A 24,539-nucleotide genomic window follows, 5' to 3' on the forward strand; every position below is an offset into this window, starting at 1 on the left:
GGCTGTGGCAGGTGGATCGCTTGAGGTTAGGAGTTTGAGACCAGCCTGGCCAACATGGTGAAACACTAAAAATACAAAAGTTAGCAGGGCCTGGTGCTGGGCCTGTAATCCCAGCTACTTGGAAGGTTGAGGCAGGAGGATCGTCTGAACCTGGAAAGCAGAGGTTGGAGTGAGCTGAGATTGTGCCACCATACTCCAGCCTGGGCAACAGAGCGAGATTCCATTTCAAAAAAAAAAAAAAGAAAGAAAGAAAGAAAGAAATACTGAAAGCATATCACACTGAAAAGGGCACATTATCATTTCTACAGTGACTCAGTTATTTTAGATGCCATGAATATTATATAACATAAAGTGTTTACCATTTCAACCATTTTTAGGTGTACCATTCAGTGGCATTAAGTACATTTACAATGTCATGCAGCCACCACCACCATCCAGCTCCAGAACTTTCCATCTTCCCTGTCTGAAACTCTGTTGTACCCACCAAACAATAACTCCTGTGATGGTGAATTTTATGTGTCTTCTTGACTGGGCCATGGGGTTTCCAGACAGGATGCTTTTAAATGAGATTAACATATTAATCAGCAGAGGAAAGCAGATTTTATTGCATAATGTGGGTGGGTCTCATTCAAAAGTTGAGGGCCTAAAGAACAAAAAAAGTCTAACCTTTCCCCAAGTAAGAAAGAATTCTCCTGCAGTCTGTGGACTGGAACTAAGCCATCAGCTCTCCCAGTTCTCCACTTGCCAACCGAGTCTGGCAGCCTACATTGCAGATTTTAACTTACCAGACTCTATATAATCACACAAGACAATTCCTTATAATGAATCTATTTCTATGTATGTATACCTCCTATTGATTCTGTTTCTCTGCACAGGTCTGACTAATACAAATTCCAATTCCTTTCTCCTCTCTTGGAAACCACCATTCTATTTTTTTGTCTCTATAAATTGGTTTACTTTAGGTACCTCATACTGGTGGAATCATACAATATTCGATCTTTTGTGTCTAACTTATTTTATTTAGCATTACGTCTTCAAGGATTATCAATGTTGTAGTATGTGCCAGAATTTTGTTCCTTTTTAAGTCTGCCTAATATTCCATTGTATGTATAAACTACATTCTACACTTTATTTATCCATTGACGGATGTTTGCGTTTCTCCTCTTTTTAAAGATCAGTGGGATAGTTTCTACAATCCTTGTGTGGCAGATAACTGGACAGATTTAACCAATTTTAGGAGGCTCCCATTATTCCTGCCTCCTGGTGTTCCTGATCTTGTATAATCCTTCCCCTCAAGTGTAAGTGAGACCTATGACTTGGAGTGTAGCAGAGATGCTGGAATGCATGTGATCATGCTTATGTGCTTATGTAAAGTATAGTGACTAGTATGCTAAAGTCTCTCTCCCTATCTTATCTCCATCTTTATCTCGCTGTCTGGATTTTTGTTTTTTAAATAGAGTCTCGCTCTGTCACCAGGCTGGAGTGCAGTGGCGCAATCTCGGCTCACTGCAACCTCTGCCTCCTGGGTTCAAGCGATTCTCTTGCCTCAGCTTCCCTAGTAGCTGGGACTACAGGCACATGCCACCAAGCCCAGCTAATATTTGTGTTTTTAATAGAGACAGCATTTCACCGTGTTAGCCAGGATGATCTAGATCTCTTGACCTCATGATCTGCCCACCTCAGCCTCTCAAAGTGCTGGGATTACAGGCATGAGCCACCACACCTGGCCCTCCCTGTATAGATTTTTAAAAGCAAGCTTAAATGAATCCTGCAGACAAAAAGAAATAAATTCTGCCTGAAGGAGCTTACAAGTGAATCTTCCCAGGTGAGCCTTCAGATGAGCAGCCCCACAGACACCTTGATTGCAGCCTTGTGAGACACAAGCAGAGGACCCAACTAAGATGTGTCCATGCTTCTGACCCACAGATACTTTGAGATAATAAAAGTATGTTGTTTTACACTGCTGCTCATATAATGTGTGGTGATGTGTTATACAGCATGTGAACCTAAAACATCCTAGGATAAACTGAATCCTTCTGTCTTGTTTAACTTTTTTTTAACTCTAGTCTTTTCACGGACTTCAATGCCTTTGAGGCTGTCACTCAATCCCTATGCTGTGATCTTGGCTCATCAGATGGAAACGCTTCCCAGGGGATCTCCCAAGGGTTGCAAAGATAAAACTTCTTCTGCTATATTATTTATTTTTGAAGTCAGGGCTGTGGACCTATTCACTGACTTACAGTTTGAGGTTGATGGCTCAGAGTAAGAATAGTCCTGGTCTCTATTTTAATGAGGCACAGAGAGAAAAGAAATCCATAGTGGCCACCTGACTTAGGCAAGGTGAAAAGGAGAATAATCAATGGGACCAGAAGTAAGCGATTTTTTGGCTACACTTGTTACAGCAGTTGTATAACAATACCCTGAAGCACAGGTGTAAAGGTCTATGTACATGCACCCTCTACTGGTTCCACTCCAAGTTCTTAACTACCTGAGTATAAGCTAATGATTCACAAGTTTAAAAGAACTGCACAAGATTGTGTAGGATTGTAATGAGACCATTTCCCTCTACCCCAGCCACCTGCCCTTCTGAACCTGTCCAATGTGTACTTTGTTCAGGATTCTTGCCTGAATTATCTTTCTTCTTTCATGATTCCTTATATGGCGGCTTGGTTAGGGACAGAGTTAAAGCTGCCCCAAGGCATAATCTCATTCATTAGGATAAAAACCAGCTTTTATTTTTCCAGGGACTAATCTGATGAGGAAAAAAAAAGGGTAATAGTAATTCTAAGAAAGGAAAGTCACAAGGAGATCATTAACAGGACCTATTTTGTTCAAACCTGTTAGGAAGCCGGAAGGCAAAAAGATAATGGCAATCACATGTTAGAAAGTGCAATGGGAGCGGGGAGTTATGTTAACCAGCAAACCTGTTTAGACAGGTGAAGGCTGGCATGGCTGGGGGAAGAGGTGGCCAGGCAAGCAAGGGAAAATATTCAAGAATTAGAATATCAAGAAACCTAAAATGTGGTCTGGAGAGGGAGTGGTATAAAAATATACAAGAGGGCCGGGTACAATGGCTCACCCCTGTAATCCCAGTACTTTAGGAGGCTGTGGGTGGATCACAATGTCAAGAGATTGAGACTATCCAGGCCAACATGGTGAAACTCCGTCTCTACTAAAAACACAAAAATTAGCTGGCGGTGGTGGCTCATGCCTGTAGTCCAGCTACTTGGGAGGCTGAGGCAGGAGAATCTCTTGAACCCAGGATGCAGAGGTTGCAGTGAGCTGAGGTCATGCCACTGTACTCCAGCCTGGTGACAGAGCAAGACTCTGTCTAAAAAAAAAAATATATATATATATATATATATATATATGTACAAGAGAAGCATAAAGGACAGCAATTATCCAGAATAGTGAAAGTAAAGGTTGCTGGCAAAATTCACTGAAAATCAAAATAATCTTAGTGAACACAAAAAGTATCAGTTAGGATTGTAATATTTATTTTACACATATTAACTTATTTAATCTGTGTAAACCTATCATGTAAATATTACTATTATTACCCCCATTTATTTTTTATTTTTTTAAGATGAGGTTTCACCATGTTGATCAGGGTGGTCTTGAACTCCCGGCCTCAGGTGATCTGCCTGCCTTGGCCTCCAAAGTGCTTGGATTACAGGCGTGAGCCACCACGCCCGGCCTATTACCCCCATTTTATATAAAATAAAAGTGAGCCAACAGAGATCTAATAACCTGCCTCAAGATCTCACAGCTCACAAATGACAAAACTAAGTATTTAAACTCAGGTATCCTGGCTAGGCTTTAAGCCTTGGTGCTTTACTGTCTTTCTGACAAGAAAAAGAGAAGGGAAAGGTTCATGATGGGTTTCCTATGTACAGGGAACTCATGATAGAAATATCGTATTCACAATGCCTTCCTTTCTCTTATTGCATTTTCTCTAGGAAATAACATCGAAAGCAGGTCAGGTGGGTATTCCACTCCTGTTTTATTAATGGGAACATTAAGGGCTGGAGAAATTACATAATAATTTAGTGGAAGGTCGACTAAAGCTCTGCTCTCCTTGTCCTATAAGATACCTTCCACCTTGCCAAGTCTTCTATTGAAATCTGGAAATCACTCTTCATTCTAACCCTAATTGCCTAATTTTTTTTTAAAAAAAAAAGACTGTCAGTGCTCATTTAGTTTTGAAACTGACAGATTTTAAATTACCAGTATTGTACCAGGCCAGTCTCTTGGTATTTGTTTTCCTTAGCTAAGAACAAAACCGGTTTATATCCTCCATTCTCATATCCCATCATCAAGCTGTGTGAGGACACTTAGAGTATGATCAGCCTACCCAGGAGTCTCCCTCCCACAATCACTCAGAATAATTAGATTTACTGAGCTAGAAAGGCTCTGAAATGAGGTTTTACTCCATTCTTATGAGATAGTCATATCACTGTAAACTAACATCTAATTTTCTTATCCCAGCCTGGCCAATATGGTGAAACCTTGTCTTTACTAAAAATACAAAAATTAGTTGAGTGTCATGGCAGGCACCTGTAATCCCAGCTACTCAGGATGCTGAGGCAGGAACATTGCTTGAACCCAAGAGGGAGAGGCTGCAGTGAGCCAAGATCGCACCACTGCACTCCAGCCTGGCTGACAGAGAGAGACTCCATCTCAAAATAATAATAATAATAATAATAATTTTCTTATGAAATATTTGGTATTAAGTAAAAGATCACCTATTTAAGTACAAATCATTCTTACAGTATTCATTTGTTTTGTTTTGTTTTGATTTAGGTGGATTCTCACTCTGTCGCCCAGGCTGAAGTACAGTGGCGCTATCTCAGCTCACTGCAACCTCTGCCTTCCAGGTTCAAGTGATCCTCCTGCCTCAGCCTCCTGAGTAGCTGGGATTACAGGCACCTGCTATGACACCCAGCTACTTTTTGCATTTTTAGTAGAGACAGGGTTTCACCATGTTTGTTGTCCAGGCTTGTCTCAAACTCCTGGCCTGAAGTTATCAGTCAGCCTTGGCCTCCGAAAGTGCTGGGATTACAGGCATGAGCCACAGCATCCAGCCCCATTTGTTTCTATAGAATTTGTTTATTATGAGTATTCTATGCTCTTGCATGAGTGCCTGTTTTTACTCTGACCTTAGGTTTTGTTTTCATGAGTGGCAAGACATTTCTCAATCGCATCACTACTTTACCAAAGAGAGAGAGAGAGAGAGAGAGACAGGAACAAGACAAGAAAGAAACAAAGAAGCCTATATATTTGTTTTTAAAATATATGGTTTTAAAATAATGTCTTTCTCACTTGTCTATTTCAATGGGAAGTGAAGTCAGGGTGGCGGAAGATGTGACTAACAACACATGAAAATTCTAATCTTCCAACTCGATTTCTCATCTTCAGATCTGTTTTCTCAGGAGATGAGATGGCTTTCCTGTTCATTTGGCAACCTCTCAGTCTTCCCCAATGATTAAGGATAAATGACCCAGAACCAGGAGAGTTGATTATCAACATAGTGAAGGGGAGGGTTTCAAAGAGCAAGAAAGGGTTGTTAATCACGTGGGGAGAGAAGAAAGGAGATTGACAGGGTGACTTTCACCCTGCCACAGTCACCCTGGAGTGCTCTGGTGAAAGATTACGAATATTACCAATTTTCTGATGAAGAAAAGAACATATCTGGTCACCAGCAATCTGCCTTTGACCATCCTCAAAGCCAAGATTTTCATCACTGTCTAGAAAAATACCTCATTCAGAGGACACATATGTCCTCTTTGAATGTCTTCTTTTTGGGAGCAGTGGGAGAAATAAACTTAGAGATGTAGAAAGAATTAATAGTATAAAGGAAAGAAAGAAGGCAAAAGGTAGCAAATGTGGGGTCATAGAAATAGTAATAAGAATAGAGAAGAAAACCAGGAAAACCAAAGGGGAGGCAAAGGCCATAGAAAATAACAGCCAGAGAGAGTAAGAGAGAGAGAAAAGCTGATAAATTGCTGAGAAAAATTTATCTCCTTAAGAATTCTAAGTCAAGAAGTCAAATATGGCACAGAGCATGGAAAGGAGGCAATGGATGCCCAGTGCAAGATTCTGAAGAAGCCGGAATTCAGCCTGATGGGAGTCCGAGTTCATGTCGTGGCAGCCTCTGCCCTGGTGCATTTCATCTTGGTGAGTTCGGTGATGAAAAGGCAGAAAGATTGTACTTTTCCACAGATTAATCAGTTCTCAGAAGAATCTGAAAGGAAATGGACTGCGGGGTGGGGAGACATGTACAGAACCCAGAGGGTGGTAGGGAAGTGAATAACTACAAAGTTTTGTTGGTATTCTGAGATTGTATAGATGCTTGTGTGACTGATGGCAATGACCAGGAACAGGGGGACAGAAATTCAAGTGAGCATGGAAACAAGCAGGATAGCTGTGGCACTTTAGAAGTGCCGCTGAAGCATATTTCTCTCTTTTAGCATCTTATCACTCATCCCTCAAAATCCCAAAACATTATGAAAACTACATATGTAATTCCCCTAAACAACATTTCCCACATCAGATCTAATCCCATTCTAGCAGTTTAGGTGCCCTTAGTCTAGAAATAAGAGAGGGAGAAAATATTTTGAGCCCCACAATGAATCAGAAGTCTCTGAGTAATCCATTAGTGGAGAAAAGGGTCACTGGACTGAGGGATTCTAAACAATTGTCACAGGGAAGTTAATAGAGCTATGTCATCTAGCAAGAAGGAGAACAAATCAAGAAAACTGGATAGTATCAGGTTCCTGTACGGCCCCTGTCCAGAGTGGGCTGTATGTTTTTCTTGCTAATAGACCTGTTAAACTGGTATCTGAAAATCCATTTTTTTCTTATATTTTCTTTTTGTTTCCTCTTCACTTCCTTTGCCTTCTCTTCCCTTCATTGTTCCTTTATTTTCTCTTTGCAACAAAGCTGAAAAGTGGCATTTTCTCTGCTGAGCACTTGAAGCTTCTCTTGCCTTTAGTGAAGAAAGTGAAAGAAAGTCCCAGGGTTGGGTGGAGGAAACACACTTTGTCATCCTTAGTGGCTGTCTCTTTTAAATGAAAATACAAACAGGGGTTTCCCTTTTTTTTTTTTTAAGATGGGGTGTCACCATGTTGGCCAGGCTGGTCTTGAACTCCTGACCTCAGCTGATCCACCCACCTCGGCCTCCCAAAGTGCTAGGATTACAGGCGTGAGCCACCGCGCCAGGCGTCCCAAATATTATCTGCAAAGGCTGGCTGTTAATTCTTTTGCAGATCCTTCTCACCTGATACGTCTTGAGTATGTGTGTCTCTTTACCCCTTCACTGCCCACCACAGACTCCCAATAGTTACAAATCTGTTTCTTTTCTAAGGGTCTTTGTGGTTGCTTTCCTGAAATGTCAGATCACTCAAGTTATTAGAAGACAGAAGCAGCTTAAAGAATTGAGTTTACTTAAATGGTTTGTTGTTGTTGTTTTCAAAAAGGAGTTTTGCTCTTTTTGCCCAGGCTGGAGTGCAATGGCACGATCTTGGCTCACTACAACCTCTGCCTCCCAGGTTCAAGCAATTCTCATGCCTCAGCCTCCTGATTTGCTGGGATTACAGGCATATGCCACCACACCTGGCTAATTTTGTATTTTTTTAGTAGACACAGGGTTTCACTATGTTGGTCAGGCTGGTCTCGAACCCCTGACTTCAAGTGATCCACCTGCCACAGCCTCCCAAAGTGGTGGATTACAGGCGTGAACCACCACGCCCAGCCTTAAATGGGTTTTTGAAAGAGGAAGTCATCTAAAACATCAGGTAGAAGAAGGAGTGAACTTTTTTTTTCAGGAGTAGTAGAAGGGACTTGATAGCCATGTCAAGGAATCATTGGAGCAACTTTGTCCCCAGTGCCATTAATTCATTCAATATATATCGATGACAGAGTTTGATTTGAGTTCTGTCTACATCAATAGGTGTGTACATTTGATCACATTACTTAAAACCTTGTGCCTTAGTCCCTTAACCTTTCAAGATAAGGTTAAATAACCAAGAGGGTTATTGTGATTAAATGTCATAAAATATTAAGAGTTCATAGCCAGGCACAGTGGCTCACACCTGTAATCCCAGCAGCACTTTGGGAGGCTGAGGCAGGTGGATCACTTGAGGTAAGGAGTTCGAGATTAGCCTGGCCAACATGGTGAAACCCCATCTCTACTAAAAATACAAAAATGTGCTGGGTGTGATGGCATGCACCTGTAGTCCCAGCTACTCGGGAGGTTGAGGCAATAGAATTGTTTGAACCCGGGAGGCGAAGGTTGCAGTGAGCCAAGATCATGCCACTGCACTCCAGCCTGGGGGACAGAGCAATACCAAAAACAAACAAACAAACAAACAAAAAACAGTTCTTAGCAGTCTGACTGGTATCTAGTAGCTATTCAATAAATAAGACCCTCTGCCTCAGTGGCCCGCTCACTTTCCCCTTCTTCTTTTGTATAGTCATTGTCAGAGTAAGAGGATAAAAAAGAGCAGTGGTATAGAATTCAACTGGGCAGGAATTAGGAGGACAATAGCAATATCCTAAGGGACAGATATTTTCTACAAAAACACATTAATGTAAATGGCTGCCTCTCATACACAAAGGTGGTGATGGTCACCCACCGCCAAACCACAGATGAGATATTTGTTCTTCAACGTTCCTTTACCTCAAGTACAAAGGCCAGCAAGTATGGGGGAGATGAAAATAGCAGTCCTAAATAGACTGCCCCATGACTGTGACCTTCTTACTCATTCATCTAACACAGCATAACCATGAGAGATTATTGGTAGGCAGCTGAACACAGCAGACAAGACAATTTCCCTGTATAAGACAATTTCTCTTTCTACAGCTTTCTGGGACAAGATGCGAGGAAATCTGTGGCAATCCTGAACAGTAAGTATCTGAGAGTTTAAGCTGGGAGGATGGAGCGACAGACAAAAACATCACTACACCCAAAAGAGGGTCAAGAGGTCACTAGACATCTATGACTTCCTTTTATTTTTTTTAATTAAGTAATGGATCTCATAGACGGGTTATCACAAAATAAAGACATGTGTTTGTGCCATCCTAAGCACTCAAAATAACACTGCTGACAGCACTGTTTTCTCCAAAGCCAATCTTCCCATCAAAGCAGCACGATTAATCTCAATTTATATAGTCATAGGACTTGCAAAAGACTTCCTTAGCCCTGTTTGTCAGTGACTCACCAGGACAGACTGGGTTTTGTATCTAGTCACTGGCATATGTATTTGGATGATTTCCAAAGTAACATTACTACTTTAAATTGGGAAAGTATTTTCTAGTTTTCATGGCATGTTAACATTTTTACAGACTTCATTTAGCTATCACTTTGATATAGTTATCGACTAATCGAAGCCTGTCACATTTAGGTCTTATGTAGACACAGAGGACTTGAAGATAACAATGCCAAAGAGTCATTCCACTTAAAGGAACTATAGGCTGGGCGCGGTGGCTCACGCCTGTAATCCCAGCACTTTGGGAGGCCAAGGTGGGCAGATCATGAGGTCAAGAGATCGAGACCACCCTGATCAACATGGTGAAACCCTGTCTCTACTAAAAATACACAAATTAGCTGGGTGTGGTGGTGCGCACCTGTAATCCCAGCTACTCAGGAGGCTGAAGCAGGAAAATCGCTTGAACCCATGAGGCAGAGGTTGCAGTGAGCTGAGATTACACCACTACATTCCAGCCTGGGCGACAGAGCAGGCGGGACTCTGTCTCAAAAATAAAATACAATAAAATAAAAAATAAAGAAACTGGCTGGGTGTGGTGGTTCACGCCTGTAATCTAAGCACTTTGGAGGCCAAGGTGGGCGGATCACCTGAGGTCGGGAGTTCAAGACCAGCCTGGCCATCTCTACTAAAAATACAAAAATTATAGCCCGGGTGTGGTGGCTCACACCTGTAATCCAAGCACTTTGGAGGCCAAGGCGGGTGGATCACCTGAGGTCGGGAGTTCAAGACCAGCCTGACCAACATGGTGAAACCTCATCTTAAAATAAACAAATAAATAAATAAACTATAAAATAAACATTTTAAAAAGTAGGGGCACTTTGAATAAAAACTTGTTCAAGATGAAGAAAAATACATATTTAGCCATGGGAAGGGTTTCTCAATAGCCAGGTCTGTTAAACCCAGGGAAATGGTGATGGCCTTGATTACCTGTCACGTGCACATTGGGTGTTGACTACCTGATACCTGCTGTCTGAGGTTTTACACATCTTTCACCATAGAAAGAATCCTTTCCTATAAACCTGAATCTAATTAGAACTAGAGGAGTTTTCAACAAGCAAAAAATGTGGGAAAACCAAGAGGCGCCATTGTTCAGTGAAAAAAACAAACTATATTTTCTATAAATGTGTGACCAGAGAATAGAAATAGAATCACTAGATTTCGTAGTAAAGAATTATTAAATGACAAAATTTACTGTTCTTCAAAGATACACAAATACTTTGCCTCCCCTCATCCTCCAATTCCTGACCTTATCTTATACTCCTTCTCCCATACCATACCATTTTTTTTTTCATTCTTACAGAGAAAATTTACGATTGCCATAGTGAACTCTGAGTATTAATTTCGCTTTCATCACGGTAAAGTTGGCTTCCACTTTTTTCCCTCTTTCTGTTTGGCCTCAGTGGATATGCATATTAGTTTTGATCCTGGATGTGGAAAATTAGGGTACTCTTTATGGTGGGTGTGATATTGTGAAATATATATTTGGTTTTGTCCCTGTCTCCTAGCATACAACTTCTAAAATCCCTGGAGTCCCCAGAGTAAGAAGTATCATTTTGCATGCCAATTAGTTGTCTAATGCCAACTGTGGCTGGCAGCTCCTAGGTAGATTCAGGATGGGACTGGTCATTGGAAAGACCAAGGCAGAATCCTTAAAGCCCCACCCCTCAACATCCAGGGAAAGTAGAGGGGCTGAAGGTTAAATTGACCATCAATGGCCAATGATTTAATCAATCATGCCTACATAATGAGGCTTTCATAAAAATCCTAAAGGATGGATTTAGAGAGTTTCTGTACAGCTAAACAGGCGGAGATTTCTGGAGGGTGGTGCAACTGGCAGGCATGGAAGCTCCATGCCCCTTCCCACATGCTTTGCCCTACGCATCTCTTCATCCGCATCCTTGGCGATAGTCTTTGTAATAAACCGTAGATGTAAGTAAGTGTTTCCCTGAGTTCTGTGAGCTGCTCTAACAAATTAATGCAACCACAAGAGGGGAGTCATGGAACCCCGAATTTATAGCCAGTAGGTCAGAAACACAGGCAAAAAACTCGTGATTGGCATCAGAATTCTGGGGACCAATCTTAGGGACTGAGCCCTCACACTGTGGGGTCTGATACTATCTCCCGGCAGGTAATGTTGGAACTGAATTGGATTAGAGGACACTCAGCTGTCGTTGGTTTCTGAAAGACTGCTTGCTTGTGGTGTGTGGGGAAATCCCCACCCAGCCACATCTGGTGTCAGAGGGTTGGGAGAGTGTAGCAGGAAGAAGCTAAGTTTCTTTTTTCCTACATTCTCAGTGGGAGTGTTGCAACAAGCTTGCAAAAGATAAATTACAAATGTGATTGTATGGCTTTCATATTCATAACTGAAATTTTCTTCATGTTTACATTTCATTGACCTCAAATATACACGAGCCTTAACTTTCACATCCATTTTCAAAGTCTCTCTTTGTAAACTTGCGTTTCAAGTGCTTTCTTGGTAATTTTTATCGTGTTTACAATAGGCACAGATATGTTTTCTATGAACACTTCTAATGATCACTACTTTAGCTTGTTTTATAGTAATTTACAAAATGACTTGCACAGTGCCATCTATATTATGAAGTACTATTTAAAGCTTATCATTTGGCAAAACATTCAACTAGCTACATTGAATTTTAACAACATAACCCATGGTGCTTTTATTATTACTAGGTATCACATCATATTGTAACTCATATTTCTGAGTCTGGAGTTATAACAAGGATTGACTATATTTTTAATGTGAAAACTTCATTCTTTCTTTATAGTTGCCTAACCACAGACTGGGTACATCTCTGGTATATATGGTAAGTTTCACTTATAATACCCAGAAAGACACTGTATTCCTTAAGGCCATTAAAAATGACAGCCTGCCTACTTACTTAGCATCTCGTGGAGTAAGATTTCATTATTTCATCACTACCTATGTGACAATATGTCAGGATTTCCTTTGTCTTTTCTTTCTTCTTTTTTTGAGATGGAGTTTTGCTTGGAGTGCAGTGGCACAATCTCGGCTCACTGCAACCTCCGCCTCCCGGGTTCAAGCGATTCTCCTGCCTCAGCCTCCTGAGTTGCTGGGATTACAGGCAGGCACCACCACGCCCAGCTAAGTTTTGTATTTTTAGTAGAGACGGGGTTTCACTATGTTGGTCAGACTGGTCTCAAACTCCTGACCTCGTGATCTCTCCATCTTAGTCTCCCAAAGTGCTGGGATTACAGGCATGAGCCGCTGCGCCCGGCCAGGATTTCCTTTTTCTATACCATCTCCTCCACAAACATCAAAACATTATTGTGTCCTTCCCTTGGAGTCTTTCTAGAAATATCTCTGTAGAGGAGATTACTTTAGTGAATCAAAATGCAGACCCTGACCAGGTGTGGTAGCTCATGCCTGTATTCCCAGCACTTTGGGAGGCCAAGACAGGCAGATTGCTTTGAGGGCAGGAGTTTGAGACCAGCCTGAGCAACATAGTGAAACCCTATCTCTATTAAAAATACACACACACAAAAAAAAAAATTAGTCAAGTGTGGTGGCATGTGCCTATAGTACTGGCTATTCAGTAGGCTGAGATTGTGCCACTGCATTCCAGCCTGGGCAACAGAGAGAGACTCTGTCTCAAAAAAGAAAAAAAAAAGTCTCCCCAAACTACCTTAAATGTCTTATTATTTGTTCTAATGAACCGACTTACTCCAGCTGACAAAATAAGGCGGTATATATGTAAAGCAAAAGCTTTGAAATTAAAATTATAAATTAAAATATTTATAATTATTCTATAAAATATTCAAACAAGAATCAAAACATAGACATTGAAGACTGGTTACAGCAGAACTAGGAAAAAAGCCAAATCCCAGAACTCCCACTGGCCCCGTGGGCTCTTGCAGGTTGCTGGTGGTGATTGGCGCGCTGCTTCTCCTGTGTGGCCTGACATCCCTGTGCTTCCGCTGCTGCTGTCTGAGCCGCCAGCAAAATGGGGACGATGGGGGCCCACCACCCTGTGAAGTCACCGTCATTGCTTTCGATCATGACAGCACTCTCCAGAGCACTATCTCATGTGAGTACACTGACCTTTTAAAAACCTGAAAGACTCAATTTAAATGAATAATGAAAAGGGTGCGAAGGCGTACAACACTGATGGAGTGGTATTAAAGATCCCAGGACTCACAATAGTTTCAATGTCCAGAAGCCTGATGGTGCAGTGACCTGGGCTCTCACTGAAGCTGTATTCTGAAGGATCTGTCTGGCTGATGATAAAGAAGTGAAGTATCAGAGACTATTGGAAATATTGAACAGGAAGAATTAGCCAGTTTATAAGCAGTTACTTTGCTAAAAGCTATTTTGAACTCCAAACAGATCCCTTTTTCAAAATGTCTTGAATTTTGTGGAAACCTACTTTTGCTATTATCTATACTATTTTATATTTTTAAATGAATTAATGGCATATACTTTCAGTTCTTTATTCTTCAAGTCTTGATACACTAAATTTTAGCCTTAACATTTTCTTAGTAATTATAAGACACTTTCCCTTTTCTCCTGAGGTTCTGTTCTTTCCATTATGTTCTTTTTTTTTTTCTTTTTTAGATTAAGTCTCACTCTGTTGCCCAGGCTGGAGTACAGTGGCACGATCTCAGCTCACTGCAACCTCCACCTCCTAGGTTCAAGCAATTCTCTGCCTCAGCCTCCCGAGTAGCTGGGATTACAGGTGCCCACCACGATGACTGGCTATTTTTTGTATTTTTAATAGAGATGGGGTTTCACCATCTTGGCCAGGCTAGCTTGAATTCCTGACATCGTGATCCACCTGCCTTGGCCTCCTAAAGTGCTGGGATTATAGGCATGAGCCTCTGTGCCCAGTCAAAATGGTTACTTTCTTTCTTTTTTTTTTTTTGAGACAGAGTCTCCCTTCGTTGTCCAGGTTGGAGTGCAATGGTGGGATCTCAGCTCACTGCAACCTCTGCCTCCCAGGTTCAAGCGATTCTCATGCTTCAGCCTCCTGATTTGCTGACATTACAAGTGGCCACCACCATGCCCAGCTAATTTTTTTTTTTTTATTATTATTCATAGATACAAGGTTTTACCATGTTGGCCAGGCTGGTCTCAAACTCCTGACCTCATGACCTACCTGCCTCTGCCTCCCAAAGTGCTGGGATTGCAAGCATGAGCCACTGTGCCTGGACTATGTTCTTTCTTAAAATTGAGGAGCTGGCAGAACACCAGCTGGCAAAACATGGATATTTATTTTGAAAAGAGAATGATGGCTAGGCACAGTGGCTCACCCCTGTAATCCCAGCACTTTGGGAGGCTGAGGTGGATGGCTTACTTGAAGTCAGGAGTTGAAGACCAACCTGGCCAACATGGTGAAACCTCGTCTCTACTAAAACTGCGAAAACTGGCTCGGCGCAGTAACTCACGCCTGTAATCCTAGACTTTGGGAGGCCAAGGTGGGTGGGTCATCTGAGGTCAGGAGATCGCGACCAGTCTGGCCAACATAGTGAAACCCCGTCTCTACTAAAAACACAAAAATTAGCCAGGCATGGTGGCACATGCCTGTAATCCCAGCTACTTGAGAGGCTGAAGCAGGAGAGAATAGCTTGAACCTGGTGGGTGGAGGTTGCAGTGCCACTGCACTCCAGCCTGAGCGACAGACTGAGACTCTGTCTCGAAAAAAAAAAAAAGAAAAGAAAGAAAGAAAATAGATAAGGCAAAAATAAATATTCCTAAGGAGACTATAGTGTCCGGGGCTGGGGGAAGGGGATCTATGTCTGAAAGGGGAAAGGGCAGGGTTGAGATGCAGGACCATTCTTTAGATTGTTTGAGGATACCAGAGAAAACAGGTCCTTCCAGCAGGGCAGGAAGCTGGGTTGTAAACATGCTTCCAAGATATTCATAAAGTTTGTGGCAAGGAGTGACAATGAGTTTGAACACTTGTTAAAAATGAAGGGACAGGCCAGGCGCAGTGGCCCACGCCTGTAATCCTAGCACTCTGGGAGGCTGAGGCGGGCGGATTGCCTGAGTTCAGGAGTCTGAGACCAGCCTGGGCAACATGGTGAAACCTTGTCTCTACTAAAATACAAAAGAGATTAGCTGGGTTTGGTGGCCAGTACCTGTAGCTCCAGCTACTAGGGAGGCCGAGATAGAAGAATTGCTTGAACCAGAGAGGCAGAGGCTGCAGTGAGCCAAGATCCTGCCACTGCACTCCAGCCTGGGTGACAGTGAGACTCCATCTCTACAAAAAAAAAAAAAAGAAGAAGAAGAAGGGATAGGGTCAGGCATGGTGGCTCATGCCTATAATCCCAGCACTTTGGGAGGTCGAGGTGGGTGGATCACGAGGTCAAGAGATCGAGACCATCCCGGTCAACATGGTGAAACCCCGTCTCTACTAAAAATACAAAAAATTAGCTGGGCATGGTGGCGCGTGCCTGTAATCCCAGCTACTTAGGAGGCTGAGGCAGGAGAATTGCCTGAATCCGGGAGGCGGAGGTTGCGGTGAGCCGAGATCGCGCCATTGCACTCCAGCCTGGGTAACGAGCGAAACTCCGTCTCAAAAAAAAAAAAAAAATACAAAAATTAGCTGGGTGCAGTGGTGGGCGCTTGTAATCCCAGCTACCCAGGCGGCTGAGGCAGGAGAATCACCTGAACCTGGGAAGCCAAGGTTGCAGTTAGCTGAGAGAATGCCACTGCACTACAGCCTGGGTGACAGAGGGAGACTCCATCTCAAAAAAAAAGGAAGAAACAGTGAGTGTGAAGAAGAAGTCTCTGCTGTCTGAGGGTGTCCCATTTCCCTTAGTTCCTTAGCTCTGTTCCTTCTTTCTTCACAGCTCTGCAGTCAGTGTTTGGCCCTGCAGCTCGGAGGATCCTGGCTGTGGCTCACTCCCACAGCTCCCTGGGCCAACTGCCCTCCTCTTCGGACACCCTCCCAGGGTATGAAGAAGCTCTTCACATGAATCGCTTCACAGTAGCCAGGTGTGGGCAGAAAGCACCTGATCTACCCCCAGTCCCTGAAGAAAAGCAGCTGCCTCCAATGGAGAAGGAGTCAACGTGAATAGGACCCTCTTGGAACTGACGGGAGCTGTGATTTTATAAATAGGGGTAGAGGTATGCCCAGAGTCTGTGGGTAAATGGAACATATTCTCTGCTAACCCTCAGAAGTTTTAGGATGGCATCTGACACCATCATTCTATGGGAAAGATGGGTTCTGACTCTTCATTCACGGGCCTTTATATTTTCTGATACAGAATGCTCTAACTGGGAACTTTAATTTTTTATCCAATGGCTGAAATCTGCAAGTAATCTCTAGTCACACTGATTACTACTAAACCAGGATATCATCAAGTTGTCTTGAATCCCTTCAACTATTGAGTGCATATAAAATTCCTGTACCCACATGATACTGCAAGTTGCGTTCCTCTCTGTCAGCTAATCCATTGCAGTAAACTAGAAAAGAAAGACAACAGTGTCAGCACAACCATCGACATTAATGCACTGAATGCATTCATCTTTCCTCCTGAGACGGCAATCGATTTTACACTGAATGACAACGATCATCTTAGCACAACACACCCACCTGGATATCTAAAATCCAGGGATGAGATTGCTGACATGGGCTAAGATAACACAGTATAGTATTCAAGTGCCAAATATCAGTCTTTCTTTCTCTCTGTTCCTACCCATCAGCAGTATGAAAAACTCCATACTGTGCAAGTAACAGTTGGATTAATTCTTCAGTTCCTCTGCACTGCAAACACCCACGTGTGCACACATGCATGTACACATGAATCCAGTTTCAACTTTAAAGAAATAGTGTTGCTTTGCTGCTTTTCTGTTTTGTCTGGACCGCCTAAAGCCACAACACCCCTATAGTGACTCGTGCTTGTCTCTAGTGGTGGCCCTCACTGCCACCTAGTGGAAACATGGTGGAAAATACACTCTCTCCTTTGAGCCTATCTGCAATTCTCTCCAGTTGTTGGAGCAAAAAGTAAATGCTGAACTAAGCCTGGATGGGATGCTTCCCAATCTATCCATATAACATACCACCACCAGAAGTATAATTATTGGAAAATCGAGAAAGTGATGCACATTTGGGGAAAAACTACTCAACTTACATAAATCACTGAAATCCTCTTTTTGTTGAGATTGAGTTTTGCTCTATAGCCCAGACTGGAGTGCAATGGCACGATCTGGGCTCACTGCAACATGTGCCTCCTGGGTTTAAGCGATTCTTTTGCCTAATTTCCCGAGTAGCTGGGATTACAGGTTCCCGCCACCAAACCCAGCTAAATTTTGTATTTTTAGCAGAGACGAGGTTTCAGCATGTTGGCCAGGCTGGTCTCGAACTCCTGACCTCAGGTGATCCTCCCACTTTGGCCTCCCAAAGTGTGGGAATCATAGGCCTGACCCACTGCTCCCAGCCTAAAATCTTTAAAGCAGTTTTCTCACCTAAAAAACAGGGAATAATAACACCTCAGAATGTTGTTGTGAAGTTCAAAGAAGCTAAATATGTGTGGCATGATTTGTAAAGTGCTACACATATGTACGTTATTCTTCCTACTGTCATCTAACCTTCCTTTGCCTGCTATGACTCCTCTGAGAGCTATGTTCCCATTTATCCCTTTGCCAGCTATGTTACTGTTGTCACACCTGAAGTGGCTTTATTTTTCTCAATAAATATTTGTTGATTGAGGTAAACAACAACAGATGTAAGTGATTCCTTTTACTACGTTCAGTGTAGAGGTAAGGAATATTTGAGAAAACGAATTGTTTATTAGGCAATTAATTAGCTCCAGTACTCAGGGAGGCAACACAGAGCCAGAATTGGCTGATTCGGCCAGCTCCTTATTAACTACATTCTTGGAATGCTCACTCAGCCCAGAGGGAAAAATGTTCTGAGTACAACCTGCTGGTGATCTGAATTTATCCTGAGTCACTTAACAAATTGGCTCTGGGAATTATTCAAATGCATGAATTGCTTGCTAATAGCTCCTGAAGTGACCTTGTTTTACTGCTGCCAGATGAATCATTTAGTCATCACAGACACAATCCAGAAAACATTCTAGGCTCTTCCTTTAAGGCACCAAGACACCACAGACTTGAAAAAGGTAAAACGTAGCCAGGCACGGTGGCTCATGCCTATAATCCCAGCACTTTGGGAGGCTGAGGTGGGTGGATCACCTAAGGTTGGGAGTTTGAGACCAGCCTGACCAACATGGAGAAACCCCATCTTTACTAAAAGTACAAAATTAGCCAGGCATGGTGGCACATGCCTGTAACTGCAGCTACTCGGGAGACTGAGGCAGGAGAGTTGCTTGAACCCAGGAGGTGGAGGTTGCCGTGAGCCAAGATCGTGCCATTGTGCTCTAGACTGGGCAACAAGAGCAAAATTCCGTCTAAGAAAAAAAAAGATAAAACATTCATTGGCATTAGAAAATCTTGGGGAAAATCTTGGCTACAATATCTTATTCTAAAGGCATCTCTCTGCCCCACACCCTCTCTCTAGCCCCACCATCTTATTTGAAACATAGAATCACATCCAACCATGACATACTACTCTGTCCTGCCTCCATCCCATAGTGTGTCTTTTCCTAATCTGCTTCACATGTGCTGCTCCTCAGCCACGTGGAGTCTCTCACTCCCATAACCCTCCTATTTGGTCACTAGCTATTTGCACACTTTTGGCCTCAATTCTTTTTTCTTTTTCCTTTTTTTTTTTTTTTGAGATGGAGTTTCGCTCTTGTCATCCAGGCTGGAGTGCAGTGGCGCGAGCTTGGCTAACTGCAACCTCTGGCTCCCAGGTTCAAGCGATTCTCCTGCTTCAGCCTCCCAAGTAGTTGGGATTACAGGCACCTGCCACCACGCCCAACTAATTTTTTGTATTTTTAGTAGAGAGGGGGGTTTTGCCATGTTGGGCAGGCTGGTCTCAAACTCCTGACCTCAGGTGATCCGCCCACCTCGGCCTCTCAAAGTGCTGGGATTACAGGCGTGAGCCACCGCGCCTGGCCTGCCTCAATTCTTTCTATACTGAATCTAATACATCTGTTAATCATCACTATCACCATCACTATTGTTCTCAATTTTTTTTAATTTTCTAAAAAATATTTTTAAAATGATTTTTTTTAATCTTTAAATACTGGTTTGGCTGGGCAGAGTGGCTCATGCCTATAATCGCAGCACTTTGGGAGGCCGAGGTGGGTGGATCGAAGTCAGAAGTTCCAGACCATCTTGGCTAACACGGTGTAACCTGTCTCTACTAAAAATACAAAAATTAGCCAGGTGTGGTGGGGCGGTTCTGTAGTCCCAGCTACTCAGGAGGCTGAGGCAGAAGAATCTCTTGAACCCAGGAGACCGAGGTTGCAGTGAGCTGAGATTGCACCACTACACTCCAGCCTGGGTGATAGAGCGAGACCCAGTCTCAAAAAAGAAAACAACCTGGTTCAATGGAGCTCACTGATTTCTCTTCAATGCCCACACTGCTGTGCAGACTTGGAAAAAATCTCAACTCTACTGATTAAGGTACTATAAAGTCAAGGTGTCCAACATCACCAGGGCCACGTAGCAGTCTTTCCAGGTTTCTTCTTGGAATTTCTCCATTTCTTTTAGTAGGTCTTCAAATTTCATACCCACACTGTGTTACCAAACTCATTAATTCTAGGCAAGGAACTTATTCTCCCAGTTGAGAGAGAGAACAAAAGCCTTCAGGTTACTTTGTGCGCCAAGGCTACAAACATCTATAGAGCCATATCCAGCCTTTTCTTCTTTCTCTGGTCTACTTGAAATAGGTGTCCTTTCTTCTACCCAGTAGTAATAATTTTAGCTGTGCTTACATTACATTCATTTAATAGCGTGTGTGTGTGTGTGTGTGTGTGTGTGTGTGTGTTCAGCAAGTATGATTTAAGAAATTATGCATTGGCTAGGCACAGTGGCTGATACTTGTAATCCCAGCACTTTGGGAGGCCGAGGTTGGCAGATCACTTGAGGCCAGGAGTTCGAGACCAGCCTGGCCAACATGGCAAAACCCTGTCTCTACTAAAAATACAAAAAAAATTAGCCAGGTGTGGTGGTGCGTGCCTGTAATCCCAGCTACTCGGGAGACTGGGGCAAGAGAATCACTTGAACCCGGGAGGCGGAGGTTTCAGTGAGCAGACATCGTGCCATTGCACTCCAGCCTGGGCGAGAAGCAAAACACTATCTCAAAAAAAAAAAAAAAGAGAAGAAAAAATTATGTACCAATAATAGTGTAGAGCATGCAAAACAAATGGCCTCTGCCTCTCAGTCTTCACAGAGTTTACAATTTAGAAAGGGGAAATAATATTAAGAAAGAGCAAGATAGGCCGAGTGCGGTGGCTCAAGCCTGTAATCCCAGCACTTTGGGAGGCCGAGGCGGGTGGATCACGAGGTCAAGAGATTGAGACCATCCTGGTCAACATGGTGAAACCCCGTCTCTACTAAAAATACAAAAATTAGCTGGGCAGGGTGGTGCATGCCTGTAATCCCAGCTACTCAGGAGGCTGAGGCAGGAGAATTGCCTGAACCCAGGAGGCGGAGGTTGCGGTGAGCCGAGATCGCGCCATTGCACTCCAGCCTGGGTAACAAGAGTGAAACTCTGTCTCAAAAAAAAAAAAAAAAAGAAAGAGCAAGATAAAATAATAGCAGATTAAAAAATACAAAGAGCTAAACAAAGACTGAGAGAGGACAACAGATAGGAGAGGGTAGAGGATACTTGGGAGAGGCAGTGAGGCAAAAGCATTTTTGAAGATAAGAAAAGCCTTGGTAAATCTGAAAAACTTCAGACAAACAAATGTACAAACAGTAGAGACCGAGCGTGATGGCTCACACCTATAATTCCAGCACTTTGGGAGGCTGAGGTCAGGAATTCAAGACCAGTCAATATGGTGAACACCACATCTCCTAAAAATACAAAAATTAGCTGGGTATGGTGCTACACACCTATAGTCTCAGCTACTCTGGAGGCTGACACAGGAGAATTGCTTGAACCTGGGAGGCAGAGGTTGAAGTAAGCCGAGATTGCACCACTGCACTCCAGCCTGGGCAACAAATCGAGACTGTCTTAAAAAAAAAAAAAAAAAAAAAAAAAAGAGCCAGGCACGGTGGCTCACGCCCCGTAATCCCAGCACTTTGGGAGGCCGAGGCGGGTGGATCACGAGGTCAAGAGATCGAGACCATTCTGGTCAACATAGTGACCAGAAAATTCTACTAAAAATACAAAAATTAGCTGGGCATGGTGGCACACGCCTGTAGGGAGGTGGCACAACTACTCGGGAGGCTGAAACAGGAGAATTGCTTGAACCCAAGAGGCGGAGGTTGCGGTGAGCCAAGATTGCGCCATTGCACTCCAGCCTGGGTGACAAGAGCGAAACTCCATCTCAAAAAAAAAAAAGAGAGAGAGAGAGTAGAGTAGCTGATTATAGGGAGCAAGGGGACAGTTATAGGAAACACAGTTCAAGAGGAGGAAGAAACCTGTACACAGAAGTCTAGACTATATTCACGTGTTGAGAAGCCGTAGAAGGATTTTTTTTTTTTAGACAGAGTTTTGCTCCTGTCACCCAGGCTGGAGTGCAGTGATGCTATCTCAGCTTACTGCAACCTCTGCCTCCCAGGTTCAAGGGATTCTCCTGCCTCAGCCTCCTGAGTAGCTGTGACTACAGGCATTCGCCACCGCACCCAGCTAATTTTTGTATTTTTAGTAGAGACAGGATTTCACTATGTTAGCTAGGCTGGTCTGGAACTCCTGACCCCAGGTGATTCATCCACCTTGGCCTGCCAAACTGCAGGGATTGTAGGCATGAGCCACCGTGTCTGGCCTGTGGAAGGATTTTAAATAATAAGTCACTTGATACAATTTGAATTTTAAGACAACTCTTTTTTTTTTTAGACAGAGTCTTGCTCTGTTGTCCAGGCTGGAGTGCAATGGTGAGATCTCAGCTTGCTGCAACCTCCGACGCCCAGGTTCAAGCAATTCTCCTGTCTCAGCCTCCCAAGTAGCTGGGACTACTGGGTCTGCCACCCGCATCATGTCCGGTTAATTTTTGTATTTTTAGTAGAGATGGGGTTTCACCATATTGGTCAGGCTGGTCTTGAACTCCTGACCTCAGATGACCTGCCCACCTGGGCCTCCCAAAGTGCTAGGATTACATGTGTGAGCCACCACACCTGGCCTAAGACAACAACTCTAAATGCTACAGGAGAACGAAGTGGAATGGGAAAGTCAGAAGACCAGGTGAGGGGTACTGAAGAATAGTAGATAAGGGATGATTGTGAATAGGATGAGTATGGTGAGAATCGAGAGAGAGAGAGATAAATGTAGGAATTTGAGAGATATATTGGATATAGGATCATCAGGACTTGCTGCTGAATTGGAGAGGAAAATGTATTAAGAAAAAAAAAAAAGGGAAGGGCACAGTGGCCCACACTTGTAATCTCAGCACTTTGGGAGGCCAAGGCAGGCAGATCATGAGGTCAGGAGTTTGAGGCCAGCCTGGCCAACATGGTGAACCCCCATCTCTACTAAAAATATGAAAACTAGCTGAATGTGGTAGTGTGCACCTGTAATCCCAGCTGCTGAGGAGGCTGAGTCAGGAGAATGGGTTGAACCCAGGAGGTGGAGGTTGATGTGAGCTGAGTTCACACCACTGCCCTCCAGCCTGGGTGGCAGAGCAAGACTCCTCTCAATAAATAAATAAATAAATAAATAGATAGATGATGACAGCATGAAAAGAAACACTGGGGTGGTGGCAAAATAATATTCATTTTTTTCTTTTCAACAGAATTCTAAGCTGAGCTCAACTGAAAAAAAATAAGTAACGAAGTGGTTAAAAATGTGATTTTTATCACAACTGTTCTCTAGGTTTCTTATAATTTTAAGCAGAGAAAATTCACTGGCCTCTCTCAGCTCAAATAACATAAATATGCACAAACCTCTAAACAGGGCAGCTCCAATCTGCATTCTTTTCAACTTACTGTCAAGGGTGATTACACTGGACAAAAACAAACAAACAAAAACACATCCTCTATCACTTTCTTTTTCTTTTTCTTTTTTTTGAGACAGAGTGTTGCTCTGTTGCCCAGGCTAAAGTGCAGTAGCATGATCTCTGCTCACTGCAGCCTCCACCTACTGGGTTCAAGCGATTCTCCTGCCTTAGCCTCCTGAATAGCTAGGACTACAGGCATGCACCACCACGCCCTGCTAAGTTTTCTTGTCTTTTCAGTAGAGATGGGTTTTGCCATGTTGGCCAGGATGGTATTGAACTACTGGCCTGAAGCAATCCACCCACCTTGCCCTCCCAAAGTGCTGGGATTACAGGCATGACCCACTGTGCCCGGCCCTCCTTTCACTTTTTACTTGTGAGGACTAAATTCTGATTTCTTTTATCTTGCCCTAATTCCTATCTAAGGGGTCTGGGGAGTCATGCCCTACAAACCATAAATTCTCATCAGATGGGTTTTATTTAACCCTGTATATCATGACTTACTTTTCCACCTGACTCTGGCATAACATTATGTGACAAAGAAGAAAATCAAAATATTTTACCCCAAAACATGTTTCTTTGCCATATTTTGAAACGGCCCTGCAAAGCTGTCCTTTGTGGGAGGAAAATTTGCATCTATAAAGAATCTCAGCCAGCCACAGTGGCTCATATTTGTAATCCCAGCACTTTGGGAGGCCTAGGCGGGCAGATCACCTGAGGTCAGGAGTTTGAGAACAGCCTGGCCAACATGGCGAAACCCGTCTCTACTAAAAATACAAAAATTAGCCAGGAGTGGTGGTGAGCACCTGTAATCCCAGCTACTTGGGAGACTGAGGCAGGAGAATCGCTTGAACCCGGGAGGCGGAGGTTGCGGTGGGCCAAGATTGTGCCATTGCACGTCAGCTTGGACAAAAAGAGTGAAACTCCATCTCAAAAAAAAAAAAGAAAAAAGAAAATCTCTATTAACATAGCTAGATCTTTTCTTCCAGGCCCTCCCAATCCTAAAGAGATTAAGAAAGAGTCTAGCACCTTTTAAAGATCTAAATAGGAAACATTTGTCATCTCTCAGCTCTAAGGGCAGCCACTTAGAAGACTTCAAAAGAACCTTGGTCTCTACAGTCTTTTATCTTAACCTGAACATTTCCTTTCTGTGGATCCCAGGTCTTTAGACAAACTCAACAAATTGTCAACTAGAAAACGTTTAAAATTTGCCTGGAACGCGCCCCCCTCGCGCCTCCGCAACTCCACTGGTACTTCGCCGGCTTTGAGTTGTCCCAG

General features: G+C 43.1%; 1 protein-coding gene across 1 annotated transcript; it reads left to right on the forward strand.

Annotated features, from left to right (window-relative positions):
• The first annotated feature begins 5,582 nt into the window (after window positions 1–5,582).
• On the forward strand, window positions 5,583–17,973 carry TMEM52B (transmembrane protein 52B). The gene is made up of 5 exons (XM_012477069.2): window positions 5,583–6,177; window positions 8,864–8,907; window positions 12,056–12,094; window positions 13,167–13,336; window positions 16,101–17,973. The coding sequence occupies exons 1-5, from the start codon at window positions 6,079–6,081 to the stop codon at window positions 16,322–16,324; spliced, it is 576 nt and encodes a 191-aa protein (XP_012332492.2). The 5' UTR covers window positions 5,583–6,078; the 3' UTR covers window positions 16,325–17,973.
• Window positions 17,974–24,539: the final 6,566 nt, after the last annotated feature.

Source organism: Aotus nancymaae, unplaced genomic scaffold (genome assembly GCF_030222135.1).
Source record: "Aotus nancymaae isolate 86718 unplaced genomic scaffold, 86718_ANA_hifiasm-v0.15.2.pri h1tg000016l, whole genome shotgun sequence".
NCBI classification, from domain to species: domain Eukaryota; kingdom Metazoa; phylum Chordata; class Mammalia; order Primates; family Aotidae; genus Aotus; species Aotus nancymaae.

Coding starts and splice junctions, on each gene's coding strand:
- TMEM52B (XM_012477069.2), top strand. CDS start 6,079: ATGGATGCCCAGTGCAAGATTCTGAAGAAGCCGGAATTCAGCCTGATG. Junction 6,178..8,863: donor CCCTGGTGCATTTCATCTTG/GTGAGTTCGGTG, acceptor CTCTTTCTACAG/CTTTCTGGGACAAGATGCGA. Junction 13,337..16,100: donor TCTCCAGAGCACTATCTCAT/GTGAGTACACTG, acceptor CTTTCTTCACAG/CTCTGCAGTCAGTGTTTGGC.